The 22,726-nt window shown below is 36.7% G+C and overlaps 1 protein-coding gene across 1 annotated transcript in view; it reads right to left on the bottom strand.

Moving 5' to 3' along the window:
* U2SURP (U2 snRNP-associated SURP domain containing) overlaps positions 1-22,419 on the bottom strand; it is a 56,998-nt gene extending 34,579 nt beyond the window's left edge. Inside the window, exons 1-12 of the mRNA XM_012001317.1 lie at positions 22,276-22,419; positions 12,987-13,031; positions 11,184-11,315; positions 9,128-9,226; positions 7,194-7,308; positions 6,620-6,753; positions 3,575-3,642; positions 2,918-3,012; positions 2,235-2,270; positions 2,065-2,147; positions 936-1,101; positions 534-745 (exon numbers count right to left, since the gene is read on the bottom strand). Coding sequence (XP_011856707.1) covers positions 534-745; positions 936-1,101; positions 2,065-2,147; positions 2,235-2,270; positions 2,918-3,012; positions 3,575-3,642; positions 6,620-6,753; positions 7,194-7,308; positions 9,128-9,226; positions 11,184-11,315; positions 12,987-13,031; positions 22,276-22,320 — 1,230 coding nt within the window. The 5' untranslated portion in view covers positions 22,321-22,419. The remainder of the gene's footprint in view (positions 1-533; positions 746-935; positions 1,102-2,064; positions 2,148-2,234; positions 2,271-2,917; positions 3,013-3,574; positions 3,643-6,619; positions 6,754-7,193; positions 7,309-9,127; positions 9,227-11,183; positions 11,316-12,986; positions 13,032-22,275) is intronic.
* Positions 22,420-22,726: the final 307 nt, after the last annotated feature.

Here is a 22,726-nt window from a genome sequence, read left to right as displayed (position 1 = left end):
TTTTAAGTGTAATTAATTCATAATAGAACCAACAAATTCTTATAACTTAAGTTGGTTTTTGTTTACTAAAAAGAAAATACTCACCCTTGGCTTTTACTAGATTAACTATTTTTTAAGAACCACATAAATCTTCTCAAATATTCTAATACCTCAGACCTAGCTGCCATCCAACAATAACTACTTAGGAGGTCTTTCTAATTGAAATGTCACTTAACCAAATACAAAATATCACTTTCTCAGAACAAAGTAAATTTAGATACTACACTTAAGCAAATCTGGATAGAACACCGGACAAAGGAAAAAAAACTTAACGAGTGGTCAAAAAAGGAATGGTAGCCACAAATAAAAACATGACCTAGTATTTCAAATATAGGGTTTCCATGGGCTAAGGCAGGGAACACATCTACTTATTTCTTTAAAAGTTGCCAAACAGAATTACACACACATTTTCTTTAAAATTGTTGAAAAGAAATACTACCACAGTTTTAGTATTTACAAATTAGATGCGGCCTTATGTCCATTTTTAAAATTACCTTCTCAAAATCCTCTTTGTTTTTAGGTGGCGGTAACATAGGAGCATTAGGGTTTTTTAACCGCTCTCTAGGCTGCGCATTAAAAGGCAGTCCGGATGGAGGTGGGGGAAGCGTATGTTCCATCATAGAAGGCGGAATGTATATTGGATGTGGAGGAATAGGTACAGCTTTACCCCAACCTAACTTCATTTCAAAAGACATAATCATTTTTCCTACAAGAAAGAAACGAAAGGTCACTTTGTTAACTCTCAAAAGTTTCCAAATAAAATCTTTCTGGTGAGTTGAAATAATTTTCATTTTAACCTCTCCATTTCAGGTCCAATCCTTCCTAGTTTTTATAAACACTTTTCCAAACCAAAGAAATATCTGAATTGTATAAATGAGTAATAAAAACATTCTCACCATTCAAATTTTTTAAAGCTCTTTCAGCATCTCTTCTATTCATAAAGGCCACAAAGCCACAATTTCTCTCTCTGGCTCTTTCTTCATCAGTTCTAGGCCACATGATTTTCACACTGGCTAATGGTCCAAATCTTCCAAATTCTTGGCACAGCATTTCTTCATTCATCTATTAAAAAGGGTAGAAGATTTTTATTATGCAAAAAAGGGAAAAGAAAAAATTATTTTCAGAAAACAAAGTAGTTTTTTACAAAATGAAAAGCAACATAGCAACATGCTTCAATTTTCCATTCAAGTACCAGGAACGCTACACAAGTAAAATCCCACGTGGGGCATTCATACATCATTTCATACTATAAATATTCTGGTTTATTTAAGATGCCAGGGTGGGCAAGTTCAGCGGATAGAGAAATCAAAATCACTTTTACTCCCTATCTTCCTTTGCTTTAAGGTCCTAGATCTAAGATAGATGTTTTATAGTGATGGTTTGTTTAGGCATTTAGGAACATTTTTCAAGCAGGCGTGGTTAGTACATTTAAATTAAGGAGGAAATATTTATTGACAATGAAGAAAAAAAGGATCTAATCATCTGTTCTCCTTCTAACAATCAACTACCCATGTAATCAAATGCAGAGAAAACAGTTAACAGTAAATATGCAAAATATAATTTTTAATAACAGTATATTATATACTACTGCTACTACATTCGCCGTAACATAATTAACAGCATCAATGTAGGAAAAGAATTAAAATGCAAAAGACAAACCACAAACAGTAGTTTGCTACTATGAGAAAAGGGACTCCACAAGGAAATAAGTATGCATCAAAAGTGGATAGTCTCAAAAATAATAATATTCATCAATGGTCATACCCTGATTTAATAATAAAACTAGCACATAGTAAAACATTTCAAATTCCGAGTTCAATCTAGTTACTGAAAGAGAAAATGAGAATATGTCGCAAAACAATTTGGGCCATACCAGTAAGTCTCAAGTTTACAAGACAATTCTAAAGACTATCAAATTCCATCAGATTTGTCAGCTTCAGAATCCTGATTTTTTTTGACTGACAAAGTAGCTTTCTTCCAAAAACATAAAGCGTATCACTCAACATTCATCTTACTTAATATTACCTGTGGATTAATGTTTCCAAGGTATAAATTAGTAGTGCTTGGATCTCCTACATCATGTGAGCCAGGTGCGTAATCATCAAGAACTAGGGCAGAAAGAAAAAAAGAATTATAACCTGCAAAATACAAAGTTTGGAAAATTTATCAATTAAAAGAGCAAAAAACTGTATTACCACCAGATGATCTATTTCTTCTTGAAGGTGCGTCCACTTAAAGGGGAGAAAAGAAAACAATTATTAGTTTTTATAATACAGTAGTCCCCCCTTACTCTCACCTTTGTTTCCCCCAGTTTGTTACAGTAACAATTTCCGAGAGACAAAAAGAGACCACATTCACATAACTTTTTTTTTTTCTTTTTTTTTTTGAGACAGACTGTTGCTCTGTCACCCAGACTGGAGTGCAATGGCATGATCTCAGCTCACTGCAACCTCTGCCTCCCAGGTTCAAGCAATTCTCCTGCCTCAGCCTCCTGAGTAGCTGGGATTACAGGCATGCACCACCACGCCCGGCTATATTTGTATTTTTAGTAGAGACGGGGTTTCACCATGTTGGCCAGGCTGGTCTCAAACTCCCGACCTTAGGTAACCCGTTCGCCTCGGCCTCCCAAAGTGTTGGGATTGCACTTTTATTTCAGAATATTGTTATAATTGTTCTATTACTTATTGTTGTTAATCTCTTAGTATGCCTAATTTACAAAATAATGTTTACCACAGCTATGACTGTGTAAGGAAAAGGATAGTATATACCCATGGTTTCAGACACCCACTGCTGAGCCTTGGAATGTAACCCCCCATGGATAAGGTGGGAACTACTGTAATTGATCACAAACATACACATTAAAATAAATGCCACTTACTAGAACGACGCTGACCATCAGAATCTGACTGAGGAGGTTCAAATCGACTTAATCTGCCTTTTGTTTTATGTCTCTCATCACGTTCCTCTTGAATTCTGTTGAAAATATTTACAATCACTTATAATGAGCCAAAATTTGTTCCTTCACATTTAAGAATAGCGCTTATCAAATTACTATCATCAAATAACTAGAAATAGCTGTAATTAAATACTGGTACTGAGAACCGAGATTAGAGAGTCCCTCAGCTATAATAAAACCACGAGCAAATTTCTAATATATCATACCAGCAATGGAACACAAAGCCTACTTTAAAGGTGAGGAGGAAATTCAACATTAAAACCACTGAATTTGTTTCTTGCTAAGTCTGGCTGCCCCTCACTCCCACCCCAGTGAGTATACTGTTTCCACTGCAAACAGGACTCTGGACATTAAATAAATCAATTGAACTGAATATTCATAATGCAAGCAACCCAGGTGCTGGACTAAATGCTAATTTATTTTCAAAGATACCCCACCAAATATTGTAATATCTAAAACAATCTCATAACAAAGTGGTTAGTAATAACTAACTGGTACAGTATATTCTTTATACTTGCATCTGTTTATGTATCAGCTCAATATACCTATGATAGTTATTCTCCACACTATAAAACTTACTGCTTTAATTCTTCTTTGAAGAGTTCCAAATTGCTTTTTTTCTTTTCTTTCTCTCCTTTTTTAAGTGGCTATAAAGGATATGACAAGTTATACTTCAAACAAAAGGTTAAGCAAATCTAATGATTCAATAATAAGAGCCTTTTTACATCATTTCAGTACAAATTGTATGTTCTAATTAATTAAATTAAAAAGAAAGAATGCTTTTCTTATCATTTAACTTCCCTTCCCCTTCCTCCAAAATAACAAATTATTAATACAATTAGACAATTAAAATGACAACCAGTAGTCAGGGAAATTAATGAACATGAAGTAACTGAACTGCCATGGAAAGTAACTGCCAAAAATACGCACTCTTCAAAACAATCACCTTTGGAGGACGTGAATTACTGGAACAATAAGTAACATATTTGGAATCCTCTTTTAAAACTGCTTCTTAATCTACTTTTGGAATCCTTCTTTTAGAAGTGCCAACATAATTTAATAGGGAAGAATAATATTTTCAACAAATGGTGCTTGGACAACTGAATATCCACATGCAGAAAAATGAAGTTGGACTTCTACTTTACACCATATACTAAATGTACAAAATAAACTCAAAATGGTTCATGGACCTAAATGTAAGAGCTAAAACTATAAAACTTTTGGGAGAAAAACACAGGAATCTTCATAATCTTGAATTAGGTGATGGTTTCTTAGATATGACACCAAAAGCGTAAGTAACAAAAGAAAAAAACTGATAAAATGGACTCCATTAAAGTTTAAAACCTCCATGCTTCCATCAAGAAAATGCAAAGACAACCCAGAGAACAGAAAACATTCCCAAATCATATAGCTGATAAGAACCTTGACAAAAGAAGATGTAAAATACTCTTACAATTCAACAACAAAAATACAAATAACCCAATTAAAAAGTGGGCCAAGTATTTGAATAGACATTTCTCCAAAAGAAGCCTATAAATGGACAATAAACACAGGAAAAGATGCTCAATATCATCAAGTAAGTGCAAATCAAGACCACAATGAAGTACAACTTCACACACACTAAATGACTAAAATAAACTTTTCAAACAAAACAGTTTTGTGTTTGTTTGTTTGTTTGTTTTTGAGATGTAGTTTCGCTCTTGTTGCCCAGGCTGGAGTGCTATGCAGTGATCTTGGCTCACCGCAACCTCCGCCTCCCGAGTTCAAGCAGTTCTCCTGCCTCAGCCTCCGGAGTAGCTGGGATTACAGGCATGCACCACCAAGCCCGGCTAATCTTGTATTTTTAGTAGAGACGGTGTTTCTCCATGTTGGTCAGGCTGGTGTTAGTGTACGACGTGAGAAAACTGGAACCCTCAAACATTACTGGTGGGACTGTAAAGTGCTACAACCACTTTCCAAAAACTGGCAGTTTCTCAAAAGGCTAAACATAGTTACCATGTGACCCAGCAATTCCACTTCTCCGTGTGTGTATATACATGTATCCAAGAGAACTGAAAACGTAAGTTCACACAAAAAAAGCCCACACGTGAATGTTTACAGCAGCATTATTTCTAACAGCAGAAAAGCGGAAACAAACCAAATGTCCAGCTACTAAATAATGCACAGATAAACAATATATGGTATGTCTATAAAATGGAGTATTATTCAACCACAAAAAGGAATGAAGTACTGATACATGCCACAACAAAGATGAACTTTGAAACATTATGCTAAGTAATGAAGCCAGATACAAAAGACCAAATGTTGTATGATACCATCCATACAAAATGTCCAGAATAAACAAATCAAGAGACAGAAAGTAGATTAGTAGGTTGTCAGGGACTGAAGTTAATAGGGAAAAAAAGAAAAATGGGAGTGACTGATAATGGTAGGGATTTCTTTCCAGGTTGATAAAAATGTTCTGAAATCAGAGTGGTGACTGTTGCACAACTTTGAATATACTTAAAACCACTCAATTGTACACTTTATTTAAATTTTTTTTTTTTTTTAATAGATGGGAGTCTTGCTATGTTGCCCAGGCTGGTCTCAAACTCCTGGGCTCAAGCAATCCTCCAGCCTCAACTTCCCAAAGTGCTAGGATTACAGGCACGAGCCACTGCACCTAGTCAACTGTATACTTTAAAAGGATAAATTTTAGCCAGGCATCTGTAATCCCAGCACTTTGCGAGGCCAAGGTGGGCAAATCACTTGAGTCTGGATGTTCGAGACCAGCCTGGGCAAAATGGCGAAAATCCGTTTTCACAAAAAATACCAAAAAATTAGCTGGGCATGGGACTACATTGCCTGTAGTCCCAGCTACTCAGGAGGTTGAGGTGGGAGGACCACCCGAGCCTAGGAGGTGAAGGCTGCAGAAGCTGTAATCACACTACTGCACTCTAGCCTGGGCAACAGTGAGACCGTCTCCCAAAAAAAAAAAAAAAAAAAAAAAGGTAAATCTTATTGTATTGTACGTGAATTGTATCTCAATAAAGCTGGATTTTTTTTTCATTGCTTTTAGAGACATTTTTTAAGCCAAACAAAAAAAACCAGGCTTACTATTCAATGCAATCACATTTGTTCACCACATGTGGCTCCAAATGACATGACCCACATCTGTCTGCCATCTCCCATAAAAACCAAACTCTCAAAGAAAAAGAATTTTTTTTCTAACACTGAGAATATTTTAAGTGTCACTAATTCTGACAGTAATTCCCAAAATGTTCTAAAAATGTTCTAGGAAACAGACACTACACATACTAGTAATTTAAATACCTCAGTTCATAAATGTTTAAAAAGACAACCCCATTGCATGTCAAATATAGTCAATTTTTGACTTGCAATATATGATGAGCATAAATAGCAAATGTTCACTGCTCAAAGAGCATAAAAAGAATATCATCTATGTGTCCTAATTCATTATCTCTCATCTAAGTAAATTACTGGGTTAGAAAGCATCAAAACTTAACATCTACCACTCCTGCCCCCGCCAAAAATGAAAAAAAGCCAAAGTCTTGCTTACAGTGGAAGTATCACTGGCAGTGTCATCTCTGAACATAAACGGTCAATTACTTAAGCATGACTTACAGGTTTTTTGGTTTCTATCACAAGAAGAGATGGTGGTCTTTCATTGGAAGACTGATTTGGAGGATTTTTTTGATCTGCAAATCTTGAAGATGGCTTATAGATTTTACCTCTTTTTTCATCTGTTTCATGTTCTTCTGAAATTTAAAATACTAAGTTTCAAAACTAATTTCGCATTTTCTTTATTAAAAACAAGTAAAAATTAGTAAAATGCCTTTAGCATTAAAATGTATCACTATTAACAAATATGAAATTCAAGTATCACCTCAATAATGCTAATTTAATCATTTTGTAGCAAAACTACGACACACATTAAAATCTATGACAAGTGCTCTGCTGTCTTAAAACTTGAAAGGGACTAAATATGTTTAAAATCTGTCTTCAGTATCTCATTAATTGACACTTGGCCATTTATTCTGCTAATATAACCACTAGAGGGTGCCAACAGAAAATATAAAATTCAAAAGCAACCAAACTTCCTTCCATAATTATCTACCTGCAGTCATTCAACCAAGATGGAGTTTGCTCAAAAACTGTAATAGTTATACTTTATTAGCAGTTACACTTATAAACTTACCTTTAGCTGCATTAACAACACCCCCTCGAACAAATGTTTTCACCTTATTACCATCACTTCCTTCAAAAGCAGCAAGAAACTCCTCATATATCTCAGCAGCTGCCTTTTCATCCTCCTAAATACACATGAAAATATTAATATCACGCAATACAAAAATTGTTAATGTACACAGGGCTAAATTCATCAAGGAATAAGATGGAGGAAAACCCTCCCTTCCCAGGTTAAGCAGTCCTAACAATTAATAACATCTAATCTTTAGTAGATATTAAATATTAATTAATGAAACCAAGAGAGGCTTTGCTCCTCTACCGGCAATTTGTAGAACTAGAAAAGAACCCCTAAGTACAGATTAACTAGTAAATTTGTCTAGAGACTACTCAAGCATCAAATTGCATGACAACTGACTATATGAAAACGTGTTTTGCTACTAACGTTTACCAAGTTTCCAAGGCATGATGATTTAATTCAGTGAATATAAATATTTTTCAAATCACCAAAAACATCTGTATTAGAAGTTGAAGCAGCAATATCTACCGACAAGTGGCATTAAAGAAAAGAAAGCTCAGAAGAATCTTGATATAAAGCAAGCTCAGAAGAAATTTGATAGTTTCAATTATTCTAAATGTTCCCAAAACATCTACGAACAGAAGGCCAACAGAATATAACAGAAAATACAGAATAAAATCAAATAGCATGTGGAAATTTAGTGTTCAATAAAAGAAGCATCTCAAATCAATGGGAAATAAAACTTTTCAATAAATGACACTAGGATAACTGAATATATTATTTGAAAAAAGACAAAAATGAATCTATTCTTGACACCACATACCAGAATAAACTACAAAATAATCTGATTTAATATTCTTAAAAACGAAACCATACAGTAGTAGAGGAAAACATGAGGAAATTCCCTCATAAGCTGATAATGGAAAAAACTGAAAAACTAGAAATCATAGGGAAACACTGATCTGATTGTACAACAATAGTTTCTGCATGGAGAAAAACACCAGCAGCAAAATAAAAAGACAATCAACAAAGTGAGAAAAAAAAATTGTACCTTGTATAACAAAGTGTTAATACAACTTATAGAAAAAAATGAGCAGACAGTTCACAGAAACAAACACAAGAAAAACTGTTAAACTTTACTCATAATGAGAGAAATCCAAATGTAAAACTACACGGAGATACCATTTTTCATGCAGGAGACTGGCAAAACTCCTCTACTGGCAGTGCTATGGAGAAACAATTCATTCATACACTACTGACAGGCATGCAAAATGTCACTGCCCCTACAGAGAGCAATTTGACAATGACAAATACAGAAAAACTACATTTATGCATTTACCATTCAACCCAGTAATCTCACTTATAAGAACATATCCCAAATCTCACCTATAAGAATGTATCCCAAAGATAACACTAGCAAAAAACCCAAACATATGCATAACATTATCCCTCACAGCATTATTTGTAATGACAAAAGAACAAAACATAAATGCCCGCAGTAGAATTTTAGTTGAATAAATGATTGCATATCTACACAGCCATAGCGAAAGAATAAGGAGTATTTCTATATACTTAAGGTAATTTCTGAGATATAATGTTAAGTTACAAAAGCAAGTTGGAAAAAAGTGTACTGTATAAAGCATACTATCATTAATCTAAGGGGAATGGGTACAACGTGCACACACACACACTTTACTTATACAAAAAGAAGATTAGAAAATAGCCAAAACTATAACAGAGAAAAAAGAAACAGGGTGAGGGAACAAGGATAGAAGCTCGACTCCTAGGAATATATGTTGTATTACAGATTTGACTCAGAGGTGGAGCTGAGAATATCCTAGAGGTTAAGAATCTTCAGGAAACATTCCTCTAATACACTTAGACACATTCATTTCCAAGGATAATTCAAAATACATTTTCAACATTACCTTTTTCTTTAATTCTTCCTGTTCCTTTTTACTTAAAGTTCGTTTAGCTGTACTCATTTTTCCAATACTGAATGCTTTAAGTTTGTTTTCCAGAAGAGGCTAAGAAATAAAAAGTATACCTTTACATATACATTCCTAGTGCTATCTAAAACTTTAATACACATCAACTGATAACTAAGTCTTCAGAATAGATTGCCATTTTTAAAAATTTCATTGTAAAGAAAAGCTGGGGCTACTCTATACGTCAGGTGCCTGTCTTACTTGACTCTGACGTTAAGTATTCATCAAAGAATGCCTTCATTCACTAGCTCTAGGTCAAAAACATGCAAAAGGCATGTTTTAAAAAAAGGTAAAAATAGAAGAGACAGACACTAATGCTTAGAACAAGAATAAAAGCATTTGAGGAGGGAAAGTACAGATGTTTCTGGGGAAAAGCTGCAATGACAGAAAACAGATCCTGAAGTAGGCAAAGGGAGACAAACATTTCCATGGTCCCGGGGCAGGAATTTACCATCTACAACCCTCATTTTACATATTATAAATATCTTCTTTTTTATAATTTGGTAAATTACCTCATTCTTCATCAATAATACTGATATTTATGAACATAATTTCATTCTTTGCTGGGATTAAAATATCACCTACAATATTCAAGGTTTCAGCTCAAGTAAAACTATATCAATTTTAAATATAAGAAAACAGTATTTTAATGAAGTCTTCATTTATGCAACTTAGAGGCAACTTCCTTCTGAAATATAGCCTGAATATACTGTCTGTAGACCTTTTTGTTCAATCAGTTACTCATTTGATTTATAAACTTAAAAGGTAGGAAATGTTTATTAAATACAACCTAAAATACTGAAATCTGAAGGCTTCTCTCTCTACTAAAATGAGAAGCTAACCAATTACAAAATTAAGACTTTAAATTCCCTAGTCATTAAATAGGCTTGCCTTTGGGAAATGCAGAATAGAAGAGTAACATTGTTGCTAACTATTTTAAAGTTAATTAAAATCCCTTTGAGAAAAATAAAGCAGTTTATAACCTAAAAGTCAATATTGGGTTTCAGAAGCAGATTCAAAATACATTTTCTCAAAACAGAAAATCATTTTGCCATCATTCAGTCTCTCCGGTTTCAACTTCAAAAGTTTAAACAAGTGGCAAAATTATATATGAATTAAATGAAACCCAAAGAAAAATCACCATGCTCAAATTTTACTTATACCCTAAGAGCTAAATTCAGACACCCAAGAGAGATATGGCTAAGGAAACTATGGAGTATTTATTCAAATAAACAATATAAGCAATCATTCAAAAGTTTGTTTACAGAATTTTTGCAGAAATGAAAAAAAATTTGTAACTAAAAACAGGGTATTTTAAAATGGGTTCTTGTAAAATAAATCTAGGCAAAGTAAAAATATATTTATACCTAGAAATATTAAACAAGAAAAATAATTTGTTGTCAGTGGCTAATACTGGCTGGTGATGACTGTGTTATGCTACAAATTTAACCACAAGAAAAAATTACTTGACATAGAATAAAAGTCTAAAAGAGTCTGAGAGCACTTTACAGATCTAAAAGTGAGGAAGTTCCTTCTCTGTGTTCCTGTATTACCCTGGGCACTCCACTTATTAGAGTGAATAGCACCTGCTCCTGTTTGTTTTCCAAAGTGAGCCTACAAGCTCTCTGGAAACAAGAATAGTGTTTCAATGATCTGTGCATTTCCAGTAACTGATATTTGGCACTTGGTTCAATAAATTTTTGATATAAGTGGGGAAAGATAAACTTGACAATTAACCATTTTAAATCCAAACACCACTTTTCTTTTTGAATAAAATTTAAAACTCTAAAATGAAATATATCTCACATTTGAGCTAAAAGGATGTCCCTATATAAACGAGTTTACTGTTATCCCAAATACAAAAAGAATGCTATTTTCAAATAGAATAAGATGAAACACATACAAAACCAAATATTCAACCACTAAATTCAATCAAGGACAGATTAACACCATTAACTATCCTTTCTTATCTTTACCTTATCTTATCTATACTCACTCTTGAGAGATTCTGATGAGGAGAATCACAAAGGCTTTCACGGGCACTTTCATTTCTATAATTATGTTTTCTTGGGCTCTTAGGTCGCGTCCGACTTGGCATGTCACTATCTGAGGGTCCAGATGCATCCATCTTCAGGAAAAGCAAAACAAGAGAAAAAACAAACCACACATACATACATATACAGCACTGAAAACTAGAAATAAGCCATGTCAGATAGTCACAAATTTCATTGTACATTATCAAAATATCACATCCCTTAATATCACCATTGATTTCATCAGAAGAGTTCTTTGTTTTTTTGAGATGGAGTCTGGCTCTGTGGCCCAGACTGGAGTGCAGTGGCACGATCTCGGCTCACTGCAAGCTCCACCTCCCAGGTTCAAGCCATTCTCCTGCCTCAGCCTCCCAAGTAGCAGGGACTACAGGCGCCTGCCACCACACCTGGCTAATTTTTTTGTATTTTTAGTAGAGACGTGGTTTCACCGTGTTAGCCACAATGTTCTCGATCTCCTGACCTGGTGATCCGCCCGCCTCAGCCTCCCAAAGTGCTGGGATTACAGGTGTGAGTCACTGCACCCGGCATAAAAGAGTTCTTAAGAACAGGGGAAGTTTTCAATAACTCTAACTCACAAGCTTGAATTTTATATTGGTAACAGTTGTTTTCCTTGAAGTAACAGGTTCATTACCTTCATTTTCAAGAAAATGTCTGCCAAAATCCCCAAGTCTGATTCACCATAGTTTGCCTGTCAGTCACTCCCAAGTAAAACTGGTGTTTCATGAAAAAAGCAACTAGTTTCATTTCTCAACTCAAACAAACATCACATTTTGGTAAGCATAAGTGTTATACATACTTCTTATCACATAGAATATTAAGACAAACTATACAAAATCAAGACAATGGTAAATTTTTACTGCTTGATGAAGTAGTAAAATAGTAGTAATTTTTACTGGTTCACCAAGCAGTAAAAATTATTTCTAATTATGCTGGTTTCTCAAGTGAAATTATTGTGCCTGCTGGGGAAGAATATAATGACTACACGTATATTCTGGTGTCACTGCCTTGATTTGTGCTGAAGTGCCAACAGTTTACCCACCGAATGCTTTTGCACCTCCAGCTATATTTGCATTAGTCCAAGTGCCAAAATGGTGAAAAAGGCATAAATAACGCCTTAGTATTATTACAAAATAGTTTTGAATTCACAGACCCTTCTCAGAGATTCTCAGTGACTCCCAGGAATCTTCTGACTCCCAAGGGTCTTCAGACTACACTTTGAACACTGCTGTAATAACATATATATATAAATACTTATTGCAGTATTATCTATCCAAAATGTTACTCGAAAGCTTTTAACAAAAAATATATGCCCATCAACAAACAAGTAACAAACAACTGCACCTCCTCATCATAGAACATTATGATGCCTTAAGAAAGAACAGATTAGAGTTATAACAGTTTACCTGCAGCGATTTCCAACACATGTTCTGTGCAGTAAGAAAAGCATGTGTATAATGCATTCCCATAGTCAAAGTGTAAGTACACATACGTATGTATGTACAGATTTTTACACAATAAAAATCATAAGGAAATATACATCCTAGGTCTCCAACATGGCTTGAGAGGGCTAACTTATGCAAGTAGAACATAAAAAAAAGGAAGGCACCTAGAAAAAAAGAGTAAAAGGAAAAAAAGCACACACAATATAATTGTACTTATTTGTGAAGTAAAATCATTGATGTAGGGAAACATATGAGAAATTAAATTTTAAAGGAAAAAAGACAAAGATTGCCTTTTATACTCACATGTGCATCTGAAGATCCAGACGAATGAACATCTGATGATCTCGTCTACAAGTATTAAAAATAAAAGTCAATAATTTAAAAATGTCTTACACTAACAAACTATGTCTCTCATGTTATACAAACTTAGTATTTCCTAACTTCTGGCAATTTCTCCTCAGTTAATTAAACTGAGCAAAGGCAGTCTCTGACTTAGGAAAAGAAGATGATACAAAGTAAACGTGTAAGTCATTTCTTTAAAATTCAGCCTGCATATTTCCAAAAATATAATATAAACACTAGTGGAATATGTATGAGGCACAATTACCTCTTTATAGTATACACTGGAAACCTAACCACCATTTATACAACAGAAGTTTTAGGCAAAAGCTCTTCCTAATCATAGATGCATCATTTATTGCCACAGTACTGCCCAGCAACTTCTTGGTTCACAGTACAAAAACTCTCTTCCTTTCTCTAACCACCCAAAGCCACATAAAGAAATCCACATATAAATGCTTGCTGTCTATTAAAAGGTACAAATTCTGGCCGGGCATGTTGGCTGACACCTGTAATCCCAGCATTTTGGGAGGCCGAGGTGGGTGGATCACCAGGTCAGGAGATCGAAATCATCCTGGCTAACATGGTTAAACCACGTCTCTACTTAAAAAATACAAAAAATTAGCTGGGTGTGGTGGCAGGCACCTGTAGTCCCAGCTACTTGGGACGCTGAGGCAGGAGAATGGCGTGAACCCAGGAGGCGGAGCTTGCAGTGAGCTGAGATCGTGCCACTGCACTCCAGCCTGGGTGACAGAACGAGACTCCATCTCAAAAAAAAAAAAAAAAAGGTACAAATTCTGCAGAAAGTTCAAGAAAATATTATCAAATTTCAATACAGCACCATTTACAACTCATTTTAAGGGAGATGATTCTATAGCATGTCACAGGCTGCCTGGTGGCACGAGAAAGAGTTCATATGGTATCTTCCAGCAATGTCAACTGTTAAAACTTCAATTTTTCTTAACTGATCAGATTATACATGGTATGCAATAATTTGTTTCCACTACGCATGTAAAGACAGAGATGATAAGCTGCAAGGCTATTAACTAAATATATGCTATCCTTCTGAAAGAAAGATTCTCCAAGAATTTTTACTTGGGGATCCAAAATATAACTGTCACTGAGCTGTTTTTATTTTTGAGGGTACAGGGTAGTGAAATTTTACTTGTTTTTATTTATATATTTAAGTGTTAAGTGTTCAAATGAAATCAAAAATATTGAGATCACAAATATCTCACCTGACCCCAACTCCCAGTCCAGATGTCATATAAAGCTCAAGACAAAATTATTTTAAGAGAAAATTGAAGATTCGTATGTTATTTTAAAAAGAGCAAATCAGGAAGATTAATAGAGATCCACACAGTATTGTTTTATTTATGTTGTCCAAACATAAGGCTAAGAACAGCTGGTAAGAAGTTTGCACTGAATCAATTTACTCCTCTGAACTCCACTGTATTGCACATTAGCACAGGCAAAAATCAGCCCAGGACAACCAAGCACTGGGACGCCTCCCATCTCATTCTTTCTTTTGTTCTTTTTTTTCCTTCAGACAGAGTCTCACTCTGGAATATAGTGGCAGGACCCTGGCTCACTGCAGCCTCCGCCTCCCAGGTTCCAGTGATTCTCCTCCCTCAGCCTGCTCGGTAGCTGGGATTATAGGCACGCGCCACCATGCCTGGTTAATTTTTGTATTTTTAGTAGAGACAGGGTTTCACCATGTTGGCCAGGCTGGTCTCAAACTCGTGACTCAGGGGATCTGCTCGCCTCTGAAAGTGCTAGGATTACAGACATGAGTGACTGCACCCAGCCCCATCTCACTCTTTCTGTCCATGGTTTTTTTGTCCAACTTTTGTCTCCACCTTCATTTTCTTCTTGCAGCTAATCTTTCTTAAACGTCAAGATGGTATAAAAGAAGAAAATTTTTAGTATTAACTATGAAACACACTCTGAAACATATCTTGAAACTCATCAATTTACAAATATCTAGAAATTTAAAAATCCAAAAGAATAAACAATTACAAAAGTAGTTCAGGCAAGAGGCTGAAAAAAATCAATGTCCTGGGCCGGGAGCTGTGACTCACACCTGTAATCCCAGTACTTTGGGAGGCTGAGGCAGGTGTATCAAGAGATGGAGACCATCCTGGCCAAACGTGATGAAACCCCATCTCTACCAAAAATAACAAAAATTAGCCGAGCGTGGTGGCGGGCGCCTGTAGTCCCAGCTACTCGCTGAGGCAGGAGAATTGCGTGAACTCAGGAGGCAGAGCTTGCAGTGAGCTGAGATCGTGCCACTGCACTACAGCCTAGGCAACAGAGTGAGACTCCATCTCAAAAACAAATAACAACAAAAACAAGTCAACTGCCTTCCAATACACCAGTATTAACTTGCTAGGTAACAAAAACATCCTAATCATAAAAGCAACAAAAAATATAAAAACATCTAGAAACCAATTTAATAAATGTATATAACCCTTGTGAAGAAAAAACAAAAACTTTAGGAGAAATCCAGTTACTCAAGTCACCTTTTCAAAAGATTCATATTACTGGATGGGAAAATTCAATATAAAGATAATGTCAATGATACCTAAATTTCTTTACATATTTAATACAATTTCATTCAACAGCTCTAAATTCCAAAGGGAAATATCTGCAAGGGGGCAAAGGAATTGCCAAAACAATTCTAAAGTTCACCCAGAAAGAACAAGCACCCAAAAGAATAACTAAGAAAGTGCTACCCTTTCTTTAGTCTTTTATGCCATCACATCCAAATCATCATTTCTAGGATTTAAAAACAAAAGATACAAGAACCTAGACATTCTGCCTATTTCCATACAGTTAACTCTTCCCTGACTCCAAGTCGTCATCAAAAGATGAAGCTCTATAATCTTTAAGAATCTCACTTGCATAACCATTAATCAAATAAAATAATCTCTTAATACAAAAATGAGTTCAAAAGTAACAATTTTGTCAGCTTTCAAAATAATACAATTTGATAAATTTGCAAATAGAGCAATAACAGCATGGTGTAGGACAATGCACTGGTGTACGATGTAGGACAATGCACCAGCTGATTTCAATTAGCTTAAGATGTCACTAATCACATTTATTGCAAACCAGACATTTTCCACTGATACACACCTATAGCTAAACAGCTTTCAGCACAGAACTTTTTGAGGGTTAAGAACAGTTCAAACAGCAGTTAACACAATTTTTAAAAGAATAATCAACTTCTAAAGATAACAGTCAAAGTAAACAGTAAATATAGCACTACTTCAGAAGCTAAGCCTCTCCCTCTTCTTAACCTGGAGCTGAACTGGATTATTTGTCTTGAGTTTGGCTTTTTATTGTTAACTGAAGAACACAAACGAATGATGCTTAAAGATCTCCTGAAGTCTACAGCACAGCTCCTTATCCAAATGAAAGGACCCAAAAGCTGCTGGATGGAGTGGCTCACGCCTGTAATCTCAGCTACTCAGGAGGCTGAGGTGGGACGACTGCTAGAGGCCAGGAGTTTAAGACCAGCCTAACAAAGCAAGAACCCCGTCTCGGGGTGGGGGGGCGGGGGCAGGAGGGAAGAAAGAAAGCAAAGAAAAAACACACAAAAGCAAGAAATGAAAAGGAAGACTAAGGGAAGTTTGAGACAATAAAGTAGCATACACAAGAGAAATTTTGGAGCAGAGAAACCAGACAGTACAAATGTGGGGAGGGACAGCAAGAAAGTCTAAAAAGAAAAAAAGATCATTCTGATGGCTGCTAAGGGGATAAAAGTGAAGCCAACTATACTACCTATTGCCCTATAGCTTGCTGGCTGAGAACAAAACTAATTTTCTTCCAGCTGCTCCAATTTTACTTCAAGTGAAAGCCCCACATCTGAGTTTCCAAATTAGCAAGCTATCCACAGCAACGTTCCTCCAACACCACCATTCTACCTAGTGAGCTCTCCATTCTCGTATCTGTCTCCTAATCTCCCACGTTTCTCCTCTCACCCTCTAAGAGCAGTAACTTTCATTTCCACAAGTGTAACAATCTCTCCTGCAGGAAGCATAATAACACCTTAATTGTACTATCTTGACTCTCTTCTACTAGACAGCATGCTCCTCAAAAATGGGTAAAAATGGGTACATTCTTTTTTTTTTTTTTTTTTTGAGACAGAGTTTCGCTCTTTTTGCCCAGGCTGGAGCGCAATGGCGCAATCTCAGCTCTCATGGCAACCTCCACCTCCCAGGTTCAAGTGATTCTCCTGTCTCAGCCTCCCGAGTAGCTGGGATTACAGGCATGCGCCACCAGGCCCGGCTAATTTTGTATTTTTAGCAGAGACGGAGTTTCTCCATGTTGGTCAGGCTAGTCTTGAACTACTGAGCTCAGGTGATCCACCCACCTTGGCCTCCCAAAGTGCTGGGATTACAGGCGTGAGCCACCGCGCCCGATCGCGAAAAATGGGTACATTCTTAATTTAACATTGTCTAACTCAATATCACGCACAAGATCTGGCAAGTGACAGAGTCTCAATATACTTGATTTGTCAGAACAAGTACCTACCACCAAACAAAATTACACTCCACACTGTCAACATACTAGGCTGTCCACTCATTAACCACAGCTACCTAGCTTAATACCACTATCCAAGCCAAATCAAGGTATCCATCTTTAAAAAAATAAATCACAAAATCATTAATACAAGCACTATGTAAATAAAGTTAAATAACAAATGTAAGATGATTTGTTAAATTACTCAAAACACTACCAATACTATATGAAAAGTTGTAAGTACACTCTGAATAACCTATAGCTTATCTAAACTGAGGAACGGCCTTGTGAAAAACTTGAACTCAGGGAATAGATGCCTAACACTACCATTAGCCTCAAGTGCTACTGACAAATGTATCTTGCTTTCAAAAACGTTATTTCAGCAAAATACACAGCTCACAGCTGATGTGCAATAAAATGTTAAAACTACCTATACTAGAATAAGAGGCAAATAGTTTGTAATATTACTATTTTTGATTTTAATATCTTGTAGCAAGTTTTTTTTATTCCAAAAATGACGGCTCCTTGTAAAAAAGAGTGGGGAGTAGAGGGGTAGATGCCTTCAACTTGCATGCTAAATGAGCTCTTCTCTCTATGATACCTAGTAAGGCAAATGGGTATCTTTCTTAGAAGGTTTACTTTCCAAGGAAAACAAAGTTTCAGAACTAAAAAACAAAAAGTGAAAATAAAAACTGGACTTTCAGAAAACAATCAATTAAATCCAGAAAGATAGGAATTATTTTTAAAACCATACCAACAGGCATATTCTAGCACCAGTGCTGCAGGTTCAAGTTTCAAGAAAGCATCAATCGAGAAAATGGAAGGAAGTTCAGTTCTACCTTCCACACCAAACGAAAACCTTCTACCAAAAAAAACTACCTTATATTTTAAAATAAGGTTACAACCATATCATAATAAAGATTCAGTTTGAAACTGGCAAACTGTGAAAAGCCTAATTTTCAAGGTACGTATTTTGTTTGGACTTTTTCATAAACTTTCAGTTACCACAAAAAATGAAAACTGGCAGTAATAAATACCTAAGGTTCATAAGCCTTGAATAGATCCTCATTTTACCTATTTCTTAAAAGTGATACTTTTTGTTAACCAGCAAAGGCAGTCAATCAAAACAGTTGCCAAAGCAATTCAGCACTGAATGTGCAAGAAAGTCTGTAGTTTTTTCTGTTTTATCCATTCACCTAACTCAATTTTTAGCGATACGGCAAAAAAGAAAAAAAAAGTCATAGTCACAGAGTGAAATAGCAGGGCACGGAGTTCCATTACATTAGCAATATTACCAGCACAGGAAATTGCAGAAGGAGAGAAAATACTAAATTTTCTTCATATCCTAATTTTGCTAAGTAAACAACTGACAGTCAAAAATAATAATTTTTTATAAATTAAATTATAAGAAAATATGTTTAACAATTTTATAAGCAATTACAGACTCGCTCTCTGTCCTCTCAAAATCAAAGCTACAACATAACGTCAACACCCCTCCCCAGCCAAGCAATATTTTAGACTAGTGATAAACAAATGCACAGGAAAATTTTAGCTCATTTCTAGAACATTTATTAAATGTCTACATCTGCCAGTCTCTAAAATGCAGAGAACAACAAAATTACACAGAAAATTAAAGTGCATAGGGGTCTCTTCATTAGGGACAATTATGAATAAAGATAAGTCATTCAAGTATACATTCATAAAGTATCATTTTAAAACTAGAGGCCAGGAACGGTGGCTCACTCCTGTAATCCCCGCACTTTGGGAGGCTGAGGCCGGGGGATCACAAGGTCAGGAGTTACAGACCAGCCTGGCCAATAGATGAAACCCCGTCTCTACTAAAATACAAAATACTAAAATACTAAAATACAAATACTAAAATACTAAAAATACAAAAAATAGTCGGGCGCCTATAGTCCCAGCTACTCGGGAGGCTGAGGCAGAAGAATCGCTCAAACCCGGGAGGCAGAGGTTACAGTAAGCTGAGATTGTGCCACTGCACTCCAGCCTGGGCGACAGAGCAAGATTCTGTCTCAAAAAAAAAAAAAAGCAACTAGAAGACCTGTAGAGGTTATCTAATCTAATCTTTTTATATTAAGAAATGTTAATAGTTTTGCCATACTGTGTATTTTAAAATTACCATTTTCCCAATGTCTAGAAATATAAGCATCCCTATCCATATTAATGGGAATTTAACTACCAAAGAAAACGACGAAACATGAAACAGAAGTATCTGTTCACTCCATCTGTATTGTAAAACATAAGCCACTCATCTGTTCTTTCCAGGGGAAGGGAAATCAAACCAGATATCAAAGGCTAGAAATTCCAAATACTGTAGTATTAGCCAAAATGATCTTACACTTTCTCTAACAAATTTTGCGTTAGAAATAAAAAGCAGTGCTGGGCACAGTGACTCACGCCTGTAATCCCAGCACTTTGGGAGGCCGAGGGGGGTGGATCACGAGGTCAAGAGATTGAGACCATCCTGGCCAACATGGTGAAACCCCGTCTCTACTAAAATACAAAAAATTAGCCGGGCCTGGAAGTGCGCGCCTGTACTCCCAGATACTCAGGAGGCTGAGGCAGGAGAATCACTTGAACCCGGGAGGCGGAGGTTGCAATGAGCAGAGATTGTGCCACAGTACTCCAGCCTGGGCGACAGAGTGAGACTACTTCACAAAAATAAAATAAAATAAAATAAAAATAAAATAAAAATAAAAAGCAGCTATCTGGGCAGTCATTATGACGGCTGATTACTTAGATTCCAAATCACAGGATTAAAATTTATCCTGACATTTTGAAAGTTAAGAACTTATTTCCTCTAAAAACAAAAAAGGAGAGGGGAAAGAAACTACAATTTATTATGTTGTACTTTATAGACATTAGCTCATTTAATCCTTATATCAACCTTGTAAAAAAAGAATTATATCTACATTACAAATGAGGAAATTGAGGTTCCAGAGTTTAAGCAATCTGCCTTAATATTATCGCAAAATAATTAATTACCAAGTCAGGATTTAAACCCAAATCTCTTTTGCTAACAAAATTCATAATCTTCCCACTACATTATGCAGCCTCCAAATTAGTTAAGATATTCTGATTCCTTTTACAGACATCAGTAAGAAATCTGTTAACAACATCAAGAGATTATAATCTAAGGCAATATAAACAGAAAAGATTACTAGATAATCCAATAATTTATTTATAGGTAACAGCCATCATTCACAATCATGAAAAGTACTATTTCAGAAGGAAGCCTGAACACAGACATTGAAATGTTTTCAATGTATCCAAGACCTCAAGTAGGGAATACCTAAAATATTACTTTGAGAAGAAACAGAAATTGTGAGGCTTATGCATGACTTGTTATGAACGTAGCTAACTTTAGTAATAGCTCCTTAACGGTATGTTCTTGTCATGAGTCTGTTGAGAAGAGTTGGTAGAGCGAGTTACCCCTGTATTCCCCTCGCCCCCAAAGAGGGGGAGAAGACGAAATGTACTGAGGAGGGAAAAAAACTGACAAACACCTTGTAAAGCAGCCGAAACTGGCCCCTTATCAAAGTTTCTATGTAACTAAAGGATGTCTGGTAAGACCATTACTAATTATGAACTAATTATTTTGGTGTACATCATTCACCAGGTGGCATAAACAGTCGGATTAGAGAACGCAAGTAGAAAACGAGTTGATGTTTTTCAGAACTGTAAAAGCAAGCTTCTCTCCTACAGTAAATTTAACTTTCTAATAACTGATTTATAGTCACACATACTCTTCAAGATTTAACAGTCCCCAGCACCTAAAAAAGTGTTATACACCTTTTTGCATCAGCATCGGGAAGTTTAACTACCTAGTGGCAGTACCAATTAATATATTCGAGACCAGAAAACCAAGGCAAACAACGATTAAATGTCCCGCCCAAGATGGCAACTAAGAACCCAACCTTACTAATGCTGAACTACTACCACAGCTCACTGGTTTCACAATACGTGCACAGGATTCTCTGTAAACACAAATGCAATTTACTAATCGTATGTAGCTTAAAAGTCTACGGGGCTTCTCTTTTCACTGTGTTTCTTCAACATGAAGAAAGAGACCACGAGTCCTCTACCCTAAAAAGTGCTTTCTACTTCCCCTTAAGGTAAAGACCACGTGTAGAGTGTACATTAACCTTGGCTATGAAGCACTGCAAAGGAGAGCTTGCTCCCGCCTCTGCATTTCCCACTTCGCGTCTTTGCCCTAGTGGTCCTCCCCTCACAGCTGGCGACCCTAAAGATTATTTATTCCTTGGAGGGAAACTGAGGGAGGCCGGAAGTGAGTGAGATCCAAAACCGAGAAAAAAGCAGCACTTAAGCACCGGGAAGCGATTCCCGCCTCTCTCCCAGGCGCTGTCTGGAGGCCTCAGGGCGCAGGAAGCTGAAATACAGGAGAGCGTTTTCACGACTTCGGACCTCAATCTGAATTCCTGATTTCACTCCAACGCCAAGCGCGGCCCGAAGCACTCACGCCACCACCCCTTGGGCACGCCAGTTTCGAGCTGAATCCAGGCTGGGAATAAGGGGAGATACCAGGCCTCTCAACCTGCGCACCACGGTGCGGCGGCGCCCGGGCCTACCGTCGCGACCAGAACGCAGACCCCAATCCCAATCGCCTCTCACAGGCCAGAAGCGTCTGTGGGCCCCAGACGACAGTGGTAGATCCGCTGACTTACGAAATTTTGTCAGAAATTACCTTTGAACTGGCCTTCTGAGATCCGCCTGGCGTTTTGTCCGCCATCTTGAGCTTTGCCCCTCCTTCGGCGGCAGCAGCAGCACGGGCGAGTCGAGCACCGAAACAGCGGATCTCAGCGTAGCCCGCCAGAGGAGCCTGCAAGGCTGAATAGTCGACTGTCGAGATAGCGACCTTGGGGGAAGCCGCTCACGTGACTTCCGGTGTCAGTAATTTCCTCAGCCGCGCTCACTACGCTTGTTTTCCTGGGAGTCACGGTGTTTGGTCACGTTATTGGGTCCGGGAATTCAGAGTATCTCCTTGTCCAGGGCCAGCTGATATTTCACTCTCTTATCCCAACGCCAACCCTTGACAGATGCGAACCAGTCGTATTTCCTTTGTGGGAAGGGAGCCGCTTTTTAAAGACGTGCACTGGCCATCTAGGGAGTAGCTTTTACTTCAACTCAAAATAGGA

The sequence above is a fragment of the Mandrillus leucophaeus genome, unplaced genomic scaffold, assembly GCF_000951045.1.
Source record: "Mandrillus leucophaeus isolate KB7577 unplaced genomic scaffold, Mleu.le_1.0 Scaffold1176, whole genome shotgun sequence".
Taxonomy (NCBI): domain Eukaryota; kingdom Metazoa; phylum Chordata; class Mammalia; order Primates; family Cercopithecidae; genus Mandrillus; species Mandrillus leucophaeus.
The sequence above is the reverse complement of the archived record's forward strand: the minus strand, read 5'-3'. Positions and strand labels throughout refer to the sequence as shown.